This window comes from Leuresthes tenuis, unplaced genomic scaffold (genome assembly GCF_036924035.1).
Source record: "Leuresthes tenuis unplaced genomic scaffold, fLeuTen1.0.hap1 SCAF_22, whole genome shotgun sequence".
NCBI lineage: Eukaryota > Metazoa > Chordata > Actinopteri > Atheriniformes > Atherinopsidae > Leuresthes > Leuresthes tenuis.
In genome coordinates this window covers 25,402,110-25,424,227 of record NW_027325376.1, presented here as the reverse complement: position 1 = coordinate 25,424,227, position 22,118 = coordinate 25,402,110, and the positions used below count along the sequence as shown (strand labels likewise).

The 22,118-nt window shown below is 39.0% G+C and overlaps 1 protein-coding gene across 1 annotated transcript in view; it reads right to left on the bottom strand.

The window, feature by feature from the left end:
* Nucleotides 1-22,118, bottom strand: part of adam19a (ADAM metallopeptidase domain 19a) — a 223,620-nt gene that overhangs the window by 122,786 nt on the left and 78,716 nt on the right. The window contains exon 3 of the mRNA XM_072376152.1: nucleotides 1,506-1,582. Within this exon, the coding sequence (XP_072232253.1) occupies nucleotides 1,506-1,582 (77 nt within the window). The remainder of the gene's footprint in view (nucleotides 1-1,505; nucleotides 1,583-22,118) is intronic.

Sequence of the window (22,118 nt, the reverse complement as noted above, 5' to 3'; positions counted from 1 at the left end):
GAAAAAAATCTCGAGCATGCTCAGAACGCAAAGTCCAATTCACCACGTGCTTCACCGTCTACAAGCATGTCTAGTGATCTCGTAGTCTTAATCCGACTGCAAGTAACTGGAAGGTGTATACATGAATTTAACAAGTCTTATTGTAATTTAGCCATTAATCCAATGCCATGTAACCCCACTTAGTCTGAGATTCGTGCTGAGACCGTGTGGTCATCATCCACTAAAACATCCACTAAAACAAAAACTGGCTGTCATCTATGTTTAACTGGAAAAAACATCTTTGAACAGAGGAGATGGTCTCAGATATCAGCACTGACAATGCAGCATTGTCTCTCCTCCCATAGCAGTTTCATAACCATTCACACCTTGGATCCTGTGACCAAAACACGCTCTTTAAAACAGGTAGACAATTTATAGGTGAGAATGACTTAAACAACACACACATTGGTCAAGGGGTTCAGTGACACATGTGACTGTAATGACCCGCCAAGTGTGAATGAGCCATCTCTGCTTATAAGTTGATAATCCTCCCCATCTAGTTTGGAACTGAGGAAGCCTTTTGGATGAGACGTGAAACGTCTTCAAGATCCAAGAAGTCCATTTGCCCTTATTCAAGCTCTTAGGATCACCATGACCTGGATGACAAGTTGTATACATAATATATGTTTTTAAGTTGCATTTCACAGTGAGACTAGACAGCTTCTATTATTACAGAGTAATTTAAAAGGTCTTTCCAGAGAGTAAGAACTGTCTCCCCCTAAATTAAAACAGGTTACCAGATATAAGTAATGAAAGAGATTGAAAGATGAAAACAGACTAACACTTCACTTAGTCATTAATTAGGGTCAATCTCCACAAATACTTGATAGATTTCACGTTATGCAACATAATAAGGTCTTCTGGTTGACCATGTTTGACAAGTCTCATGTGAGTCATTGTAAGTTTTAGCACGTTTGGGCTCATGAGCCCGCACCAGATGATCATAACGATCATAACCTCTGCTGGCCTTGAGTCTTGTTCTGCGTGATCTCAATGGAACTCACCCTGCTCATTGTGATTAGCCTTGCTTCACTTCGTGCCCTGAGGCAGTGTCACTAACACATTTGTTTTTCCTATCAGAAAGCAGCAACTAAATCCATAAGCTGTGACTCAAAAGGATGTGGTTTCTATCTACCTTGAGGGAAATATAAAAAACATCCAAATGATGTTGGTTGAAACTCGGACTACCCTTTGAAAGTAACATATGTCCAAACTCCCCCTCGTATAAAATAAGGTGTCTGATTTTTCTTTTTCAGCATCAGTGATTTATACCTTGAGTTTCATTCGTGAACAGAAAAAAAAGAACAAAAAACTCAAAAGAGAATTAGAAGTAAGGGAACGCATTTACTCTGTCTCTATCATAACTTTATTCTATGTTCTCCATCTCTAAATGAATCCCCACATTCTCAGGTGAAAGACAGAAGGTCAGAGTAGGTCATGAAACTTTCTCCGGAAGAAACACTTACTGATTACGTTGCACTTGTAGCACCAGTTGGAAGTCTTTGGATGAGAGCACAATTTCGCCTCTGACTGGGTACGCCTCCTGTTGCAGTAAGAAGAGAGACTGTGTCAGGTAATGCGATAGAAAAGCTTAGCATCATATTTAACACAAGAAAAAAAGATGCTTAAGGGTTAGAGATTTTTATTTGTTAACAGTCACAGTGATAAATGAGAGTAGATAAATGAGAGTAGATAAATATAACATGTATTTTCAAAATGTTTTAAAAGAGCTGGGTCTTAAAAGTGCGGGATACCTCTTCTCATTCTTTACTGTCATTATTTAATGACGTGTGGCAAAAAAATAGATTTAAAAAATATATATATATATATTTCTTTTTCATGAAGAATAAAACTCTTTTATTGTGGGTGCATTGAAACATTATGAAAACAAACAAGTGCCAAAATGCAACTGTGGAAATTTATATTGATGATCTTTTGTATATTTTTTGCCTGGGCCAAAGTAATCAACTGTTCGACCAACTGTGAGTGTGCATGAAACAAAGTGATCAAAACCCATCTGTGGGTGAAACCTGTTGCCTAGTAGCCTCGGTTGGGCCATCGCAAGGCAATCAGAGTATTCAGGGGCTGAGAACGAGTGGTCACTCCCCTCTCTGAAACCACTTGTTGGTTAACTCTCAGTGGGCGGTCTCAGCCTAGTGCAATTAGCTAACACATTAACGGCGGTGTCCTATTGTGCGCACAACATAAAATAAGGGGTGACGCTTGAAGCGTAAACGGGTAAAGACATTCTCGGGTAAAGACTAGCGTAAAGACAAGGCCACTGAACAAGGCAAACCTGTCCTACTTGCCTCATCCATGTCACTCTGTCCTCACCACCTGCTTTAAAATGTGCCTCAATCCCATTCCTGTTGTCTCCAGCTCGCATAGAACGTTTCACACAACCAAACGCCACCGCAACCTTAACAACCTCCGCTCTCTAAAGCCCACTTCACTTTGTGACACGCCCTTGTTTGTGGGGTTGTGGAATTGCCAATCGACGGTAAACAAAGCAGATTTCATTATGGCTTATGCCAACCACCTGTCTCTTGACATCCTGGCTCTCACTGAAACCTGGATTAAGCCTGAAAACACAGCTACCCCGGCTGCACTTTCAACCAACCACTCATTTTCCCACACCTCTCGTACATCTGGGAGAGGTGGTGGAACGGGCATGCTCATTTCCAACAAATGGAAATACAACCAACTGCTACCTGATGCTATATACAATACCTTTGAATACCACGCCATCCTGGTAACTGCACCGGTCAAAATCTATATGATTGTCGTATATCGCCCACCAGGACAACTCGGTGACTTTCTTGATTAACTAGACACCTTGCTCTCTTCTATCCCTCAGCATGACAGTCCCATAATGGTCCTTGACAGTCCTAACTCTTCAGATTTTCTGACACTAGTGCACTCGTTTGAGTTACAACTGGTTTGCAGTCCTCCGAGCCATAAAGCTGGCAAAGAGTTAGATCTCATTTTCTCAAGAAACTGTGCCACAGAGGCCCTGTCTGTCACACCTCTGCACTTTTCTGATCACTATTTCATTCAGTTCAGAGTGAGTCTCCAAAGAAGACTATCTGCTTCTACTCCTGTGGTTTCCTTCCGCCGCAATCTGTCGCCCATCCACTTCTCCTCTGTTGTTGCCTCCGCTCTTCCGACCTCCAACACATTCTCCTCCCTTGAGGTTAATGATGCCACAGAGTCCCTTTAGTCTGTGTCCTCTATCCACCAAACCCTCCCGATCCTCCCAGTCTCACCCCTGGTTTAATGATACTCTCAGAGCGTTGCGCACCAATCTCAGAGCTGCCGAAAGGAAATGGCACAAGTCAAAAGATCCTGCAGATCTAGCTAAACTCCAGGTGCTACTGTCATCATTCGCATCCAGTGTTACTGATGCAAAAAAGTCTTTCTACATTAACAAGATTCAGCCGTCCTACTACATGCCCGCTGGACCCGTTCCTACTAATCTTTTCCAATCCATTGCTCCTACTGTAACTGCAGCAGTCACGCATGTGATTAATGCTTCACTGACATCGGGCACATTTCCTACCACATTCAAGCAAGCTCAGGTTACACCACTGCTCAAGAAACCTTCCCTCCCTCCAACTCATGTGGAGGGAGGGAAGGCCTCTCTCTCCTCTCGTTTCTGTCTACCTTTCCTCTATAACTGCACTCTATCTCTACTTTGTCACCTAACATAAACACACTGTTTATCGCAATGAGTAATGTGAGTTTTAACAACTGAATTGTTGTTTTCAGCCAGAGAACATTAGAGAAATTTCAATAACAATTGGCATAACAACTCTATCAATCTCATTTCAATTGTGAGACAACATTTTCTAAAGTATGCATCTTCTCTTAAAGATGGCACTATAGGAAAGCTGATGGAGTGGCAAGAATGCAATATATTTCCAAAGGTATTCACTCATTAACTCACAGTTGTGAAATTGTGGCCTTCAGATTAGCTCAAGAACAGTGCATAGAGAGCTTCATGGAATAGGTTTCCATGACCAAGCAGCTGCATCCAAGCCATACATCACCAAGTGCAATGCAAAGCATATGATGCAGTGGTGTAAAGCACGCTGCCACTGGACTCTACAGCAGTGGAGACACGTTCTCTGGAGTGACGAATCACACTTTTCCATCTGGCAATCTGATGAGTCTGAGTTTGACAGTTGCCAGGACAACGGTACTTGTTTGACTGCATTGTGCCAAGTGTAAAGTTTGGTGGAGGATTATGGTGTGGGGGTGTTTTTCAGGAGCTAGGCTTGGCCCTTAGTTCTAGCAGTTCAAAGTTGCAGTTCAACTTTGTGATCATTTACACAGAAATAATCTGTTTGAAGAGTTTCAGTCAGGATTCAGAGGGCATCATAGCACAGAAACAGCACTGGTGAAAGTTACCAATGATCTCCTCTTAGCCTCTGATAGCGGACTTGTTTCTGTGCTTGTCCTGTTGGATCTCAGTGCTGCATTTGATACGATCAATCACAGCATCTTGTTCCAGAGACTTGAACATGTTATTGGGATTAAAGGAACTGCATTAGGCTGGTTTAAGTTATATTCATCTAATAGATTCCAGTTCTTGTAAATGACACATATTGGTTTAAGTCATGGAGTTCCTCAGGGTTCTGTGCTTGGACCAATTCTTTTTACTTTGTACATGCTTCCATTAGGTAACATTATTAGACAGCATGGCATAAATTTCCATTGTTATGCTGATGATACTCAGCTGTACTTATCTATGAAACCAGATGAAACCAATAGGTTGGTCAGACTACAAGCCTGTCTTAAAGACATAAAGACCTGGATGACTCAGAACTGTCTGCTTTTAAATTCAGACAAAACTGAAGTTGTTCTCTTTGGACCTGAGCGCTTCAGGGAGAAATTGTCTAGTTATATAGTTACTCTAGATGGTATTTCCTTGGCTTCTAGTTCTACAGTGAGGAACCTTGGAGTTATTTTTGACCAGAATTTATCATTTGACGCACATATAAAACTGGTTTCTAGGACTGCCTTCTTTCACCTTCATAATATTGCTAAAATCAGGAACATCCTGTCTCAGGGTGATGCAGAGAAACTAGTTCATGCATTTGTTACTTCAAGATTGGACTACTGTAATTCCTTATTATTGGGCTGTCCCACATATTCTCTGAAAAGCCTCCAGTTGATCCAAAATGCTGCAGCCAGAGTTCTGATGAGAACTAACAGGAGAGATCATGTTTCTCCAGTTTTAGCTTCTCTTCATTGGCTCCCTGTTAAATTCAGAATAGAATTTAAGATTCTTCTTCTCACATATAAAGTTCTTAATGACCGAGCTCCATCATATCTTAAAGATCTCATTGTAAGATATTTTCCTAACAGAGCACTTTGCTCCCAAACTGCAGGTTTACTTGTTGCTCCCAGAGTTTCTAAAAGTAGAATGGGAGGCAGAGCCTTCAGTTATCAGGCCCCTCTCTTGTGGAATAAGCTGCCAGTAAATGTCCGGGAAGCAGACACCCTTTCCACTTTTAAGATTAGGCTTAAAACTTTCCTTTTTGATAAAGCTTATAGTTAGGGATGGCTCAGGTACTCCTGAAACATCCCATAGTTAAGCTGCTATAGGCTTAGACTGCTGGGGGACCTCATCTGTAACACCTTTCCTCACTTTGCTCTCTTTTTCCCCCTGTTTAATTTCTCAAATGATATTATGTCCATGTGACATTATTGTGGTTATTAACTTGTGTTTCCCTGTTCCAACAGGTATCCTTTGAATGGCGTTATGGTGTTTTTTTCCCCCCTCTTTTCTGTCTTCTCAAACCCCAGCTGGTCGAGGCGGATGGCCACCCTTCCTGAGTCTGGTTCTGCCAGAGGTTTCTTCCTGGTTCTGGTTCTGCCAGAGGTTTCTTCCTGGTTCTGGTTCTGCCAGAGGTTTCTTCCTGTTAAAAGGGAGTCGTTCCTTTCCACAGTCCCTCAGGCTCAGGACGGGAGATTGGACTGAAGACAAGTTTCGGTGCAATCTGTTGGTTTCCTTAGCTAGGATATTAATTTTTGAATTGGCTCTATATGAATGAATTGGATTATTATTACAATTAATTGAATTCCAATTGGCTTGAATTGGACTATATTATTTAAGTGCCTTGAGATGACAATTGTTGTAATTTTGCGCTATATAAATAAAATTGAATTGAATTGAATTCAATAGTAAAAGGAACTTTGAATGCTTAAGCATACCAAGAGATTTTGGACAATGCTCTCAACTTCGTGGAAACTGTTTGGGGATGGCCCCTTCCTGTTCCAACAGCAAGGTCCATAAAGACATGGATGAGCCAGTTTGGTGTGGAAGAACTTGACTGGCCTGCACAGAGTCCTGACCTCAACCTGATAGAACACCTTTGGGATGAATTAGAGCAGAGACTGTGAGCCAGGCCTTCTGTCCAACATCAGTGTCCAACCTCACAAATGAGCTTCTGGAAGAATGGTCAAAAATTCCCATAAACACACTCCTAAACCTTGTAGAAAGCTTGCCCAGAAGAGCTGAAACTGTGATAGCTGCAAAGACATCATATTAAACGCTATAGATTAAGAATGGGATGTCACTTAAGTTCATATACGTGGAAAGGCAGATGAGTGATGAGTGGCAATATAGTGTATAATGGGTTCATCCTCTGGGAAGCAGGAATCTGCCAATCACATGTCACGGTCTTGAGATTTCACAGATTTGTGCATGCTAATGTAAAGTTACCACTGGGAGAAAAAAATTAGAGGTTTACAGAATGATTAGGTTTAGGAATCTGAACAATTTATTATAATATAATAAAAAGTAGGACTTTATCTGAACCAAAATCCATTGGACAACTTGCTACCAGTGTTGTATACACTAAATAATCACCATTTAGACAGTTCGCACTGTCCCATTAAGAGCGGATGCTACGAACGAGTATGCTTGTGGTCATGTTACCTCTGGGTCTGAATTAGTCAAGTCAAGTCAAGTTTATTTGTATATTTCATGTAGAAAACAAATCAAAGTGCGTTACATAAAATAAAAGAATTACAGCGGGGAGTGAAAGAAGCATTAAAAATACAAAATAATTTAAAGAAAAACAAATAAAATTATTAAAATTAATTAAAATGATTAAAAACAAGCAACAGTTTAGATAACTTAAAAGTTACCGTGCAGATTTCTTAGAGAAGAAAAGGTATTTTAAAAATCTTGCTATAAATATTTGCATTTTTGAGTCAATTCCCTTTTATACAAGATGCAGCTAAAAAAAAGACATTCCTCTTCTTCAAGGATAAGATAACCTATTAAATTAAGGAAACTAACCCAAATTTATGATCAGTCTAACACCTGAACCACATTGCATGATGATAAGAATGTAAACATCAGAACATTTAGACTGCTTTTCAATATTTAACTTTTTAGTATACTACAATAATATTGCATAATATCAATGTAATATTCTTGTGTTTCACATCTGACAAACACATGATGTGATACAAATAACACTGATATATACAATATCCATTAATAATCGGATTTAAATTGAGAGAAAAACTTGACTTTTCATGTGCAAAAAATTAATTTTAAAATTAATAAAAAAATCAACGTGTTAATATTTTTTGATCGTGGTTATTCACAGCCTTAACAATTGACTTAATAAATAGGAGAAAAGTCACTAAGAGTTCAGAGTTCTGAATATGATGTGTCTAATGACTGCAATTTTTCATTCATTTAACTGTCATTAGGCCCTGTTCTGATTGTCATTTGTTGTCTACTACATCTTCAGTTTTAAGACCACATTGTTGTGGCATTTTATGTGCTGTTTTTGAAATAGACATGTCAAGTGGGTCTACAATGCACTTTTTTATTTGAAAGAAGAAATAAAAGATAAAAGACATTTTTTCTTTGCGTTTATTTGATTCTAACTATATATTTTTAATATAGAGATTAATCATGAGTTAGCTATGGAAAAAATGTGATTAATCGTGATTTTAAAAAATTATCATTTGACAGCCCCAGTAAAAATGTTTTCCCTTATTTCACTGAATACTGTTTTCACAGCAAGGAAAACAACGTGAACCCCAATAGTTTCCCTACTCTTTGGAAACCACAACAACAAAAAACAATTCAGTTTCTCGAATGGCTACTACTATATTTTACAGATGTAGAGACTTTGACAAAATGTCAAAATGCTGGAAAAAATGTAATATACCTTACAGAGTTCAGAGGTGTCCAAGCACAAAAAGGAAGCCCGAACTGCTCAAACCTTGACACACAGGCTCATTTCTCATTCATTGAGTTACTCGCTGTGCTGCAGAAAAATACGCCTTCCGGCAAACGCACAACCGTTTTGATGCAATATGATGGAAACAAATAACACTATAACATTATTCTTTGAGCCTGTTAAATTAGGTGATGAACATAATGGCTGAGTAAAGGCAGTGTTGCAAAATAATACAGAGGACAGTGATGAAATACCTCTTGCAAGAAAGGAATTTGAATAGATTCAGAGACTTTGTTTGGGCTGCACTTATACACAGAAAACCTTCAAGTCTATATAAAAAAAAGGGTAATTGACAATTAAACTAAATATATTCAGATACAACTGCTCCATACAATTTTCAATCTTGATCAAAACCATCTGTGCTGCATTCTGCTTTTCCACAGAGACAAACACTGGTTAAGCTTGATAAACTTTGTCCAAGCACTGTGAAATTATTAGAGGTCCCAACTTAGAATATCCTATGCAAAAAATGTAAATTAAATGTACGAAATAAATGCAAATGTGCCTCTTTCCCAATTATCTGAAGTGAAAACGCATGCCTGAAACAATAGCAGAGAGACCATACTATCCCATCCTAACAGCAACAGATGGTTTGGTGTGTTTGAAGCCACTTCAAGTATGTGGCTGTAGGTGAACAAGCAGAACTGGGCATTCAAAGCTGTTTGTTCGGTCAGGCACCAGCACCTGAAGACAACAGATTTGTCTTATTTGAGAAATCAGCTCCATGTGTTTCGTGTACCAACTACAAGTCCACAAGTCACCATAAACCATATGTAAGCTCATTTCCATCCTCCTGGTTTATTATATTAAATAAACAAATATTTCTTCATGTGCTTGTGAATTGTGAGTTTAATTCGTGTTACTCTTGATCATATAAATCAAAGAAGATTGCTATCCTTTTCTAGGAGTTGAAGGCTTTTTTGTCATCTTCATCAAGCCATTTGTGGAGAATTTTCGCTTTGAATAGGGTGCACTGTCCTGCTGGGGATGAACACTCCAAGCATTTAGCAGAGCTGCTGCCATTGGGAGGTGTGCTTGATCTACAGCAGTGTGTTGCTGGTTGCTGTATGTCACAGTAACATTTTGGATGAATACCAAGATATGTGGCTTCCTATCCACACATTTCAATTTAATCAGCAATATTATTCACTGAAGAAATGCTGACTAAGGCAGTTGCAGTTTTGATGAATCAAGTTCAGTTAAATCAAAAATAAACATGCAGCTCTTTGAAAGTTTTTTGGTTGGAATGGGGGTTTTTCATTAATAATATTATTATTAGTGTTGTTGTTATTAATAATTGCTCTGCTCAGAGTCATGGGACGCGTGCTTGTTTCCATAGCAATAGCCACAGTAGACAAATTCATATTATAATTTTTTTCAGCGTGAGAAATACAATGTGTGGCGGGAGTGCGTGACAAAAGACTGAAAAGCATAACTATCACGCTCAATACGTGAGACTTGAGAGCCCCCCTGTGTTACCTGGGACTTTTGAGATGGAAGACGCTGTGCCACGTTGTTGCCGCCATCGCTTAGCAGCGTGTCAAAGACTTTACATTCGTGCAAAGTAATTGCATGCTATGTGGTCAAATGTTTCAGCATATTGGAGGTATTTCCCCCCTTTGATGTGATCAAACCTCTGCACGTGTTGCAACTGGCCCTAGTATTGTTCTTTTTGGTAAAATATAACCAAACTTTGGTGCTCCTCTGCCTCGACGCTATGTTGAATGAATTTATTTCAGACAAAAAAAAAAAGTGATTGGTAAACAGTAGTTACAAAAAGAACAATCCCAAACAACACATACATATTCACCAGTATTAACTCAACATCACATTACATATTCATATATAAACTTGAACATAAATAGAAACTAATAATATAAGCAAAATTTCCAATCGAATAATCTAGTAAGTATTTATACCTTCAGATATGACATCAATTAATGCAAATTGTCTGAAAAGGGGTAAGAAGAACCAAAACTTATTCAAGAAGCAAAACTTGTTATGTTGGAAACATTCTGAGCCAAAATACCAAGTGTGCACATGATGTCATTGCTCAAATGCATTAGACGTTAGCAGAACCTATAAACGGGATCGTTAGGCAAGCGGATTAACGATTCCACAGAATCGAACTACTGGGAGCTTGTTCTTGAAGAGAAGTAACTGAAAGGGATGTCCTCAAGAAACAGGAAAAAAACTCAAGACCTCAGACAGGATCTAAGAGATGCATCTAGAAAAAAGACACAGGAAGAGTAGTCTGAGGTACGTCAAAAGACGCAATAACTGGATTGAATAGAAGTATCAACGGGTCTCATTGAGTGATGAATACTCCCAGAGCCTGGAATTCAACATTACTGAAGGAGTGAGGAATCCATCCATCCATCTATTTTCTATACCCGCTTAATCCATCTGAGGGTTGGAGGGGGGGTTGGAGCCTATCCAAGCTGTCATTTGGTAGCAGGCGGGGTACACCCTGGACAGATCACCAGTCAATTAAAAGGGCCACACAGAGACACACGAGACAAACAATCATGCGCACTCACACTCACTCCTATGGTCCATTTAGAGTCACCAATTAACCTGACATGCTTGCTTTTGGTGGTGGGAGGAAGCTGGAGTTAGTCAGGAATCATCTTGTAAAATAAAGCCAGATATACCAAATGTTGACATTTAGGTTAATTAGATACAGTACAAACACTGCTGATGCCTCACATACTGTATTTCCATTCATACTTGCAAATGTTTCAACAAAACACTGTTCCCATTTCCTGTTTTCTTGGTAATATATAATAAAAGAATAAGGGGTCGCTCAAGACTTTTGCACAGTACTGCCAGTGTGGACCACTCATACTTGACAGTTCACCATAACTGTAACTATTTTTAACTTTTAACATGAAAATACATAATGTTCTTCGACACAACATAACTAGTTTGGTTCTTTTACACTAGCATCTACTTCATCCCCAATTCTGGAAATAACGGAGAATTCATACGACAAACAAGTTGTGTTAAAACATTTAGGGTGGTGGTTAGCACTGTTCACAGATTGGCTGCGTATTTACATTTTTTACTCTGGTGCTCCAAGTTTCTCACACATCCAAGAGTGCTTTGTTGATGATACTAATTCAGCTGTCTGTCTTTTTGTGTTTGCACAGTCATGGACAAACAAACTAAACAAGGGGTACTCTGCCTCTTGCCCAATGTCAACTTGGAAAAGCTCCAACCCCTCACAAGGAAAACAGATAACAGAGTAGTTCTTGGTTCTGCATGTTCAAAGATTTCTGGTTATAGTGCAACTTTTTTGTCAACTTGGGTCAGATTCTCATGTAAAGTTGAGGCAGGACGCAAGCCTTACCATATAAGCATCTTTAAACACTTAGTCTAAAGGAACTATGTTTCATAGAAATTTTTAACGGTAGCCAACACTGTTTTGTTGCTGTTTGGTGTTAGAACCAGTTTGTGTACTATTATTCCAAGTCTTCCAGTCCTTTTCTTTACTTTTCAGCTTTTAATTTGCGCAACCTTCCAAATTCCACCGGAAAACACTACCACTGGTCATAGCTCACTCACATTGAGGAGCAAAGGGGAAGATGAAAATGGGGGCAGAGTGCTCTTGACAGTAAATGCCTTGAGTGTGAGGATGTACATTAAGAAGAAAGAAGTAAGAAAGGTGGGAACTGAAAGGAGGATAAAGAAATTGATGGAAGTATAGAGGCCTTACAGGTGTCAGCATGCTTTAAACAAATTGGATCATTTATTGGTTGCACCCTTTCACACTCAGATTGGGCTAAATTTATGCTAAGAAGAGCCCTTGTTGTGAACATGCCCATTTCATGTTTAAATAAGTGCCCTGGTGTGTTTCGGGCAACCTTTTTATAGATACCTTGCATCTTGTATCATTTATGTATCACTTTCAAATTAACACAAATCTAAACTTCTACAAACAAGCAACACTATTGCATACATACAAACTGAATTTTTTTTACCCCTTGGATTCCTAGGCATTTTTTTTCACTCTGAGACAAATTAACTATAGAGAAACTGTACTTAAAAGAGTATGAGCTGCACCTCCAGCTTCTGCTCTTTCTGACCATCTACCACATATCTCCAATTCATTTATATTTTGTTTACCTTAATGCAGCATTCCTGTGAGACTGACACCATATTTTTATGGAAAATGAGCAGTATAAGAGAAAACTGTAACTCTATGACAACTTCCATGGTATTGAGGGGTGTAACAGTTTCTCATCTCACACAGAGGTGACTGTGTGAGATGATCAGACACTTCACCACTCCATTGGGATTCTGCAATGCTATTTCAAAAGCAAATAGTGCACACAATGACACAGCGCTCTACTTGGTTAGTATAAACAATAAAGACAAGGCAATTGATGGCAGCATAACATACGCCTTATTTGCTGTGATATAATTTCCTCTGTGGGGGAAGTGCTCTTCTCAAGTGCTGTGTGTTTGGCAATGTAGGCTTATACATACACTATATTGCCAAAAGTATTCGATCAACCATCCAAATAATTAAATGCAGGTGTTCCAATCACTTCCATGGCCACAGGTGTATAAATTCAAGCACCTAGGCATGCAAACTGTTTCTACAAACATCTGTGAAAGAATGGGTCGCTCTCAGGAGCTCAGTGGATTTCAGCGTGGTACCGTGATAGGATGCCACCTGTGCAACTGGTCCAGTCGTGAAATTTCCTCGTTACTAAATATTCCAAAGTCAACTGTCAGTGGTATTATAACAAAGTGGAAGCGATTGGGAACAACAGCTACTGAGCCACGAAGTGGTAGGTCACGTAAAATGACAGAGTGGAATCAGTGGATGCTGAGGCGCATAAAGTCAAAACTTTATGCAGAGTCAATCACTGCAGACCTCCAAACTTCATGTGGCCTTCAGATTAGCTCTAGAACAGTGCATGGAGAGCTTCATGGAATGGGTTTCCATGGCCGAGCAGCTGTATCCAAGCCATACATCACCAAGTGCAATGCAAAGTGTCGGATGCAGTGGTGTACAGCACGCTGCCACTGGACTCTAGAGCGGTGGAGACGCGTTCTCTGGTGTGATGAATCCCTCTTCTCCATCTGGCAATCTAATGGATGAGTCTGGGTTTGGCGGTTGCTCGGAGGGGGGATAATGGTGTGGGGTTGTTCTTCAGGAGCTGGGCTTGGCCCCTTAGTTCCAGTGAAAGGAACTCTGAATGCTTCAGCATACCAAGAGAGTTTGGACAATTTCATGTTTCCAACTCTGTGGAAACAGTTTGGGGATGGCCCCTTCCTGTTCCAACATGACTGTGCACCAGTGCACAAAGCAAGGTCCATAAAGACATGGATGAGCCAGTTTGGTGTGGAAGAACTTGACTGGCCTGCACAGAGTCCTGACCTCAACCCAATAGTCTCTGCTCTAATTCATCCCAAAGGTGTTCTGAGAGCCAGACCTTCTGTCCAACATCAGTGTCTGACCTTACAAATCCACTTCTGGAAGAATGGTCAAAAAATTCCATAAACACACTCCTAAACCTTGTGGAAAGCTTGCCCAGAAGAGCTGAAACTGTTATAGCAAAAGGTGGGCCGACATCATATTAAACTCTATGGATTAAGAATGAAATGTCACTTAAGTTCATATGTATGTAAAGGCAGATGAGCAAATATTTTTGGCAATATAGTGTATGTTGATGCAGCTCTGTGACAGCCTTCCAACTCAAGGGCAAAAATCAATTTTGACCCAAGTCTTTGTCTCTGTACATTGCAAACAGAATGGTTCAGTGAAACATTTCAAGCAAGTTTGCGGGAGAATCAAGGAAATAAGATTTGATAGAACAATATAAGGTAGTGGGCGACCTTCTACCGGCTAGCAATGTCCAGAGGTATTTTTCTCTGATGGGGGGAATGAAGGTGCTGGGTATAACAGTCCCAACAAAACTCATAATGCTTACATTGATCCAGGCAGCAAAACATTTCAGTTTATAAAATGACAATCAAATCCCTAACTACAATTAAAGAAAAAAAAAGGAAAAAAAAAAAAGAAACTTTTGATGACCCCAAAATACCTGTAATGCAATTTTGGAATTTCTTTTCAGAGAGATATGAAGAGCAGTAGCAAATCAACTGTTGATTTTCCTGGATAAATAATAAGGCAAAAATCATACATTAACCAATCTCTTCTAACATCTTAAACCACACATACTTTTCATATGAACGCGATCTTGAATGTTTCTAAGAAAAAGCAAAAAGCAGTAGATTTTTTAACTTGACAAAGAGTATATGAGCTTAAAAAATACCTGTTAGATTGTAAAACTGTGTCTAGGGCTGTCAGGATAATGACATTTTACTTGACAATTGTCATAGTATTTGCAGTTATTAACAGCTCTACAGAAAGAAGTAGTTGCGTTAATAACTGACTTGAGGTAAGACTGTGGCTCCCAACCTTTAGTCTTTGAAGATATGTTTAATGAGTTTAAACCTCACACACACATTTGATAAACCAGTAAGTAGGGATGTCATGATTACAGATTTTCTTGGTACAATTATTGTCAGAGAAATAATCACGATAATACGATAATCACGATTATTTTCGCATTAATTAATTTCACACTACCATGAATAAGTAAAATCACATGAACACTCCTTTTAGGTCTTATTTGAATTTATTTCCCCCCATTGGTTGCTCTCATAACAAAACAATATAGCAACAATGTAAAGTTCTTATACAGGCCATTGCACAGTGACACTGAAACTGTTTGACAACTTACTATGAGACATGTTCGACTTTACGTAACGTTACGTGAATGTGGCTTAACTTGTCCCATTGCACTGTATGCCGAATCGGTGTTGCACACCATTAATGGCAAATGACACGGTAAGTATTTTCTACCAATTCATTGTTATGTTAGGTAAACATTGACATGACTTAACCCAGTTACTATTTACCTTTACTTTGGTGTACAACGCCGGGTGGTTATTCCGCAGGTGGTGAAACATATTTGACGTATTGCCTGAATTCACGGCAACTTTTTTGTGGCATGTCTCACACTTAGGCAGGGCGTCTTCCACAATTACACCCTGGTCATTTTTTTGGTAGCCAAAAAAAATCCCACATGGCTGTCTCTAAGTGTTTTTTTTAAGGGAATAGCTCTTCCTCTTCCATGCTTTACCTCCCGTGGGACTGGGAGGCCTCCATCTGCAACTGTACGAACCGAAAACAAAGCAACACAAGCGGTGACACGCAGTTGTTGTGTAACTTTGTTTTCAATCTGGGCGAGTTGTGTTGATGTACCAATATGGTTCCAGCAGAACCTTTTCTGGAAATTGACGGTATTTAGGAAACGTTATGATTAACTAATCATAAAGTTTAATATCGCGATTAATCGTGAAAACGGGTAATCGTGACATCCATACCAGTAAGTGTTATGATCTTATTGAACATGTACAAATCTAATTTTGACAACCTCACAGCTTCAGTGCAGTCAGAGCCTGTGATCTTTGACCCTAGGCTGGGATCCATGGCTGTAAGGCAACAATGCTAACAACTAAACCACGTCTTGATTTTTCTCCACCTTGAAAATTAAATTACATGTTAGTTTGCCTTGTGGAGAAGCATCTCCATTTTCTTTTTCAATTCGAAAACTCTCTTATTCACTTGTATTCACTGGCTAACACCACTGACTGTGGCAAACGAGAAGGTGGGAAACTTTGAGAAGTTACTGAATGAAAGCTTTAAAATCGTTCAGTAAGGGGACAGTTAAAGAGACTGACAATGACAATAACAAGAAAATAACAGAACAAGCCAATCAGACAAAACAGAAAAGTAGGAGAACAGCAGTCATATCCCTTCCCTCTCAGCTTATCTTTTCATGAGACCTGGAAAATGCTGAACACAGATGGATCAGCTGGAGCCAGACAAGAGCTAATTAGACAGATTGCTGCATGTCTAATCAACATGCAAAGACTATGGTGTGGGTCTTGACAACCCTCTTTTCCTCCTTAGAGTTGGCGATTATCATACAGGCAAAACATACAAAGATATGATGACATGTTAAGATCTTTGACGTAACTATAGTTACCACAGTGACAATGTCTGCGCTCTCTTAAGGCTCATTTGATATGTTTCAATATGCCAGGCAATTCTCTTTGGGTGTCAGTCAATATCTGTGTTCATTTAATGACACCAAATCACACTTAAGGCTCTAAAATGGTACCACAAGACCTTGCAAAATAAAAAAAAATCATACCTTGCTTGCCGTCTGAGTTGTGATGTTTCTTGACCAACTTAAGCAGGACTAGACTGTATACTGACATTGAATATTATAAATGTATTTTTTTCCATCTATATCATTTATACTGATAGAATTGTGTGTTTTCCTGTAGAGATGGGACAGTGTGTTTTGTCTACTGCTGTTTAATATGTAATAATGTCATTTGATTTTTATGTTGCTTTTTCACTTATTGTGCTGTCTGATACCAATGAATGAGAAAATATGTAAATAATAATGAACTTATCAAGAATTTACTTGTATTAGAATACATTACAGTCCTTTAAAGATAATATTGAATTGGGCTGTGCTGAACTAACATGAATTGGACTAATCTGAATTTAGTCAGATTGAACTGGATTACATCAATTAACAAAATTTCAAAAAAATGTTTTCTATCTTTGTATAATACCTTTAGGTCATTATATTCAGTGAGTTGGAATGTTAAATGGACTTGTACTTGTATAGCGCTATTCTGGTCTAACTGACCACTCAAAGCGCTTCACTACATGCCGCATTCACCCACTCACACACACTCATACAGCACATCTTAAGATACACATAACTACGTGCTTTTCTAATCATTCACACACATTCATACCCCAGTGATACACTGGGGGGGGGGGGGGGGGGGGGGGCAACGTGGGGTTCAGTGTCTTGCCCAAGGACGCTTCGACATGTAGCCCGGGGAAGCCACACTTCCGATTGGTGGGCGACTGCTCTTCCTCCTGAGCTAAATGCCCCATTTGCATTTGTCATATATCCCTGTAACAAAAAAAATGGATTTCAGGAAGAAGATGCCAATTTCGTGATTGAAATTAAACAAAATAGAAATAAAAACTAACACCAAAGGAAAAAATCTTGTTTTTTACAAGCACAACCAGGTCTATACCAGAAGAGTTAATAATAACCTAAAGACTGTATGTTTGTCTCCCAGAGTTCTTTAAATGGTAACGTGATCCTGTGGGCTTGAAATAGACTACAATTTACCCCTTTTTCCACTTTGGAATCAGGTGACATTCCACTGGTAAAACACCTACTCTAAATGTAGTGGAGCTTTTCATCATAAAAAGGTTAATCTCTTCTGCTGATGTTGTTCTAATATACAATCATTGTAAATATTTAAAAAAAATTTGAGCTACTTGACTAATCTGAAAAAAGTATTTTTCTATTCTATTGATTACACAAACCAAATGCAGAAAATTTGACTCGATTGATTTGTTGATATTTCAACAAACCAATGCAATTTTAGTCAATTATACAACACTAAGTGATCATATTTTGTCAATATTTTTCCACATAAACAGTAAGTTAATTCAGTTCAGTGTAACTCAGGTTTAAGGTCAAGTCTGGGACAACTCTGTGTTCTATAGTTGATACTGACATCTTATTGGTTTTATGAAATATGAGAAAGTGATTCAAATTCTCCATAATGAGAGAGCAAATGTTCAATATCATATCTGCTAAAATAAAAAAATTCTAAATAAATAAAAATGTAAAAAAAGCTTTCAGCATGTGCTTGTCCAGTTGCAATAATAAATGACCGTAGGTCATACACTTCTACCTTCTTCTTTTGACCATATTTCCTGTCTGCAGGTTTCCTTGTGGTTCCCAGAGTTTCTAAAAGTAGAATGGGAGACAGAGCCTTCAGTTATCAGGCCCCTCTCTTGTGGAACCAGCTACCAGTATATGGTCAAGAAGCAGAAACCCTCTGTAACTTTAAGATTAGGCTTAAAACTGTCATTTTTGATAAAGCTTATAGTTAGGGATGGCTCAGAAGACGCTGAAACATCCCATAGTTAAGCCGCTATAAGCTTAAACTGCTAGGGACCTCATCTGTCACACCTTTCCTCACTTTGCAACCCTCCCCCCCTGTTTAATTTCTCAAATGATATTATGTACATGTGACATTATTGTGGTTATTAACTTGTGTTTCCCTGTTCCAACAGATATCCTTTGAATGGTGTTATGGTGTTTTTCCCCCTCTTTTCCCTCTTTTCTGTCTTCTCAAACCCCAGCTGGTCGAGGCGGATGGCCACCCTTCCTGGTTCTGGTTCTGCCAGAGGTTTCTTCCTGAGTCTGGTTCTGCCAGAGGTTTCTTCCTGGTTCTGGTTCTGCCAGAGGTTTCTTCCTGGTTCTGGTTCTGCCAGAGGTTTCTTCCTGAGTCTGGTTCTGCCAGAGGTTTCTTCCTGGTTCTGGTTCTGCCAGAGGTTTCTTCCTGAGTCTGGTTCTGCCAGAGGTTTCTTCCTGGTTCTGGTTCTGCCAGAGGTTTCTTCCTGGTTCTGCCAGAGGTTTCTTCCTGGTTCTGGTTCTGCCAGAGGTTTCTTCCTGTTAAAAGGGAGTCGTTCCTTTCCACAGTCCCTCAGGCTCAGGACGGGAGATTGGACTGAAGACAAGTTTTGGTGTAATCTGTTGGTTTCCTTAGCTAGGAATTTATTTAATTTTTTTTTTTAAATTGGCTTTGTATGTATGAATTTAATTAATTGGATTATCAGTACAATGAATTGGACTCTAATTGGCTTGAATTGGACTGTATTATTGAAGTGCCTTGAGATGACAATTGTTGTGATTTGTGTTGCTCTATAAATAAAACTGAATTGAATTGAACTAGCCTCTGAAATTGTTGAAGGAGCTACAATCATCTCTGCTGCAATTTCTCCCGATCAGTCAAACAGCGTATAGAGGGCCCGAAAAGGTGTGAGTGGACAGAGCTCTTCAGGAAGAGGCAATCACTTCTGAGACCCAAGAGAGTTTAGAGATTGAGTGTGGAGGAGGATGGATGGATGGATGGATGGATGCTGAAGCCAGAGGAAAAGGAGTGAGTGTTAAAAGAAGGGGCAGCAGCTGTGGGTGGCTGAGGATGAGAAAGGGTGATCTGAGTAACTGCTTTCCCTTGTGTTGTGCAAGTTAAATGAAGTCCTTTCTGTAATTAATCAAGGTAAATTAAATAATCAAAGCTCCTAGAATTAAACAAGTCTTGTTCTGAGAGAGAGATGAAAGGAGAGTGGGGAGATAAAGGCAGGGTGCAGATGAGTATGAGCATATGCAACAAGGTACCTATTACCGTTCCTCTCAATCTCCAGCTGACTTAAAGTGGGGTGTTGATAACAATCTGTCAGGCCAAAAAAGCAATAGTTGGAAGGTATCAGTATTTCACCAGATTATCTATCTCTTCCACTCCGAATCAGGTCATATGAACAAAAGGTTTTACACTGCTAGAAAATTACACATTTCAACCAAATTTAGTATGGGTCAAAACCTAACACAGAATGGTATGAAAAAATAATCTCTGCAGTTTCAGTCAGGAGCGACATTGGTTTCAACAGTTACTTGTTTTATTGTAATGTTTTGCTGAAGATCTGACCAAGACAGACTTTTTTTTGTCCACCCTAGGATCAGGTGAGGTTGTGGCAGAAATCCTTTTGGTTCTAAAACTTCATCATGTGTTAAATCATAGACACAAAGATATATTCATCTTTCAAAAACTAATCTTTGAGCTCCTGTGCCTCCAATGAAAGTATGTGCAATTCATCCTTTCTCCGCAGGCTGGCAACTATATGTTTGGGCCACATAACTATTCATATCAATCAGAATCAGCTTTATTTCGCCAAGTACGTAGGCACATTCAAGGAATTCTTTGCTGGCAGATGTTGTCTGTTGCATAAACTTTTCATACATAAAAACTGTAAGTGGCAATTGTAAAAATCAACGGTTCCAGTATTTTTCAACTGTTCACCAAGGTGATTGCTGTGGGGAAGAAGCTGCTCCAGTGCTTGTTAATCTTGTCTGAGAACAATCTTGATTTTTACATGCACAGAACTTTATCCTGATAATGTATAGAAAAACTATGCAACTATCAAAGAGTTATACTGGTTATACAGTTGAGACTTATACTGGAATACCTACAGAGAACTGTCACCTTAAGCCACCTCAGGTTTTATACAGCTGTAGAGTGAGTCTCCTTTGATAGTTTATGTGTAACTTTACGCTTTTCGTTCCATTTCACATAAAATCATTTCCAGCATCTACAGCAGGCAGCTGTGTTTGGAGATGAAAGGTTGTAAAAAGCACTCGTCAACTAAACCAGGCTGGCACACAAAATGACGGGAGTTTATCCCTCGACCTAAAAGGGCAGTAAATACTGAACTGGGTGAATGAGGGCTTGGCTACAATCCAGGCAGTCAAAATCAGCTTTGATATCAAAATGTTTTTAGGCTTATCCTGTACAATAAAATACTGACTAATGATTTCTAATAATCATGGACAAATTATTCACATCTGAAAAGTTATTACACTGGAAAATACTAGATCATGACAGTATGACAGTATAAGCTTGAGTTTCAAAACGGAATCATGTTTTAACTATTGATTTTATCTTTCATATATATAATTTTTCATTTTAAATCATGCTTTTTATTTCTTCTGTTTTAATGTCTCTGTGAAGCACTTTGAATCACCTTGTTGTTGAATTGTGCCGTACAAATAAACTTGCCTTGCCTTGCCTTGAATATAGTATTCACATTATAAAGGAATAATCCAGGATAAAATCTAATTTGTTAGAATTCATTAAACCATAGCTCCTTGGAGTTTTATTGCCATAGTATCGTCAGTTCTTTTTTTTTTGTATGATTTATTTTTGTGATTTTGAGCATAACAAATGTAAGATAAACAGACGCAGAGTTAATACAAGTATTTCTGTCTATGAGACAAGGTACAAAGAAAGAGGCAGTTTACCAACCCACCCCCCACAGAAAAATAACAATGAAACAGCATACAATGGATACAAGCAATAGTGACAGTGGTAGTCTAATATTGACCATGCATGCCCATACATATGTAGGTCTGTCATCCATGCTCACACATTTACAAACATATAGACAAAGTACGAATAAAACAATAGTAAGCAAATAAAATAATAAAAAAATAATAAAAATACAAATATGCACCTATAAAAAACAGTAGAAAAATAAATAAATAATAATATATTAAAAAACTGCTGCTGTGCCACAAGTTTTTGCTTAAGGGGGTAATATGATTAAGTCAAAAGGTGGAAGTCTGTGGGCATTAGCGTGGCCATCTAGTCATCAAGGTCAATGTCTATCTGGAGAGATTTGACATGATCTCGGAAGGGCTGCCAGACTTTATAGAATTTATTTCCTGAGAATCAAAGGGAGTACTTAATTTTCTCTTATCTCATAAAATGAAGAGCATCCTTTATCCATTGAGAGTGAGAGGGGGGGTGAGGTATTTTCCATCGTAACAGAATGGCACGTTCTTGCTAATAGTGTGAGAAAGGCAACAAGCTCCGTAAAATAGGATGGCAATGAGTTGTCAAAGGTCAGGACGCCAAACAGAGCAAGTAAAGGTGAGGGTTGGAGGTTGGCAGATGCGATAGCCGAGAGGGAATCAAAAACGCATTTCCAGAAAGGGGCAAGCCAATCTCAGTCACGGAACATGTGACTGAGATTGGCTGGTCTTTGGTGACATCTGTCACAATTTGGGTCAATGTCAGGATAGATACGAGCAAGCTTACTTTTAGACCAGT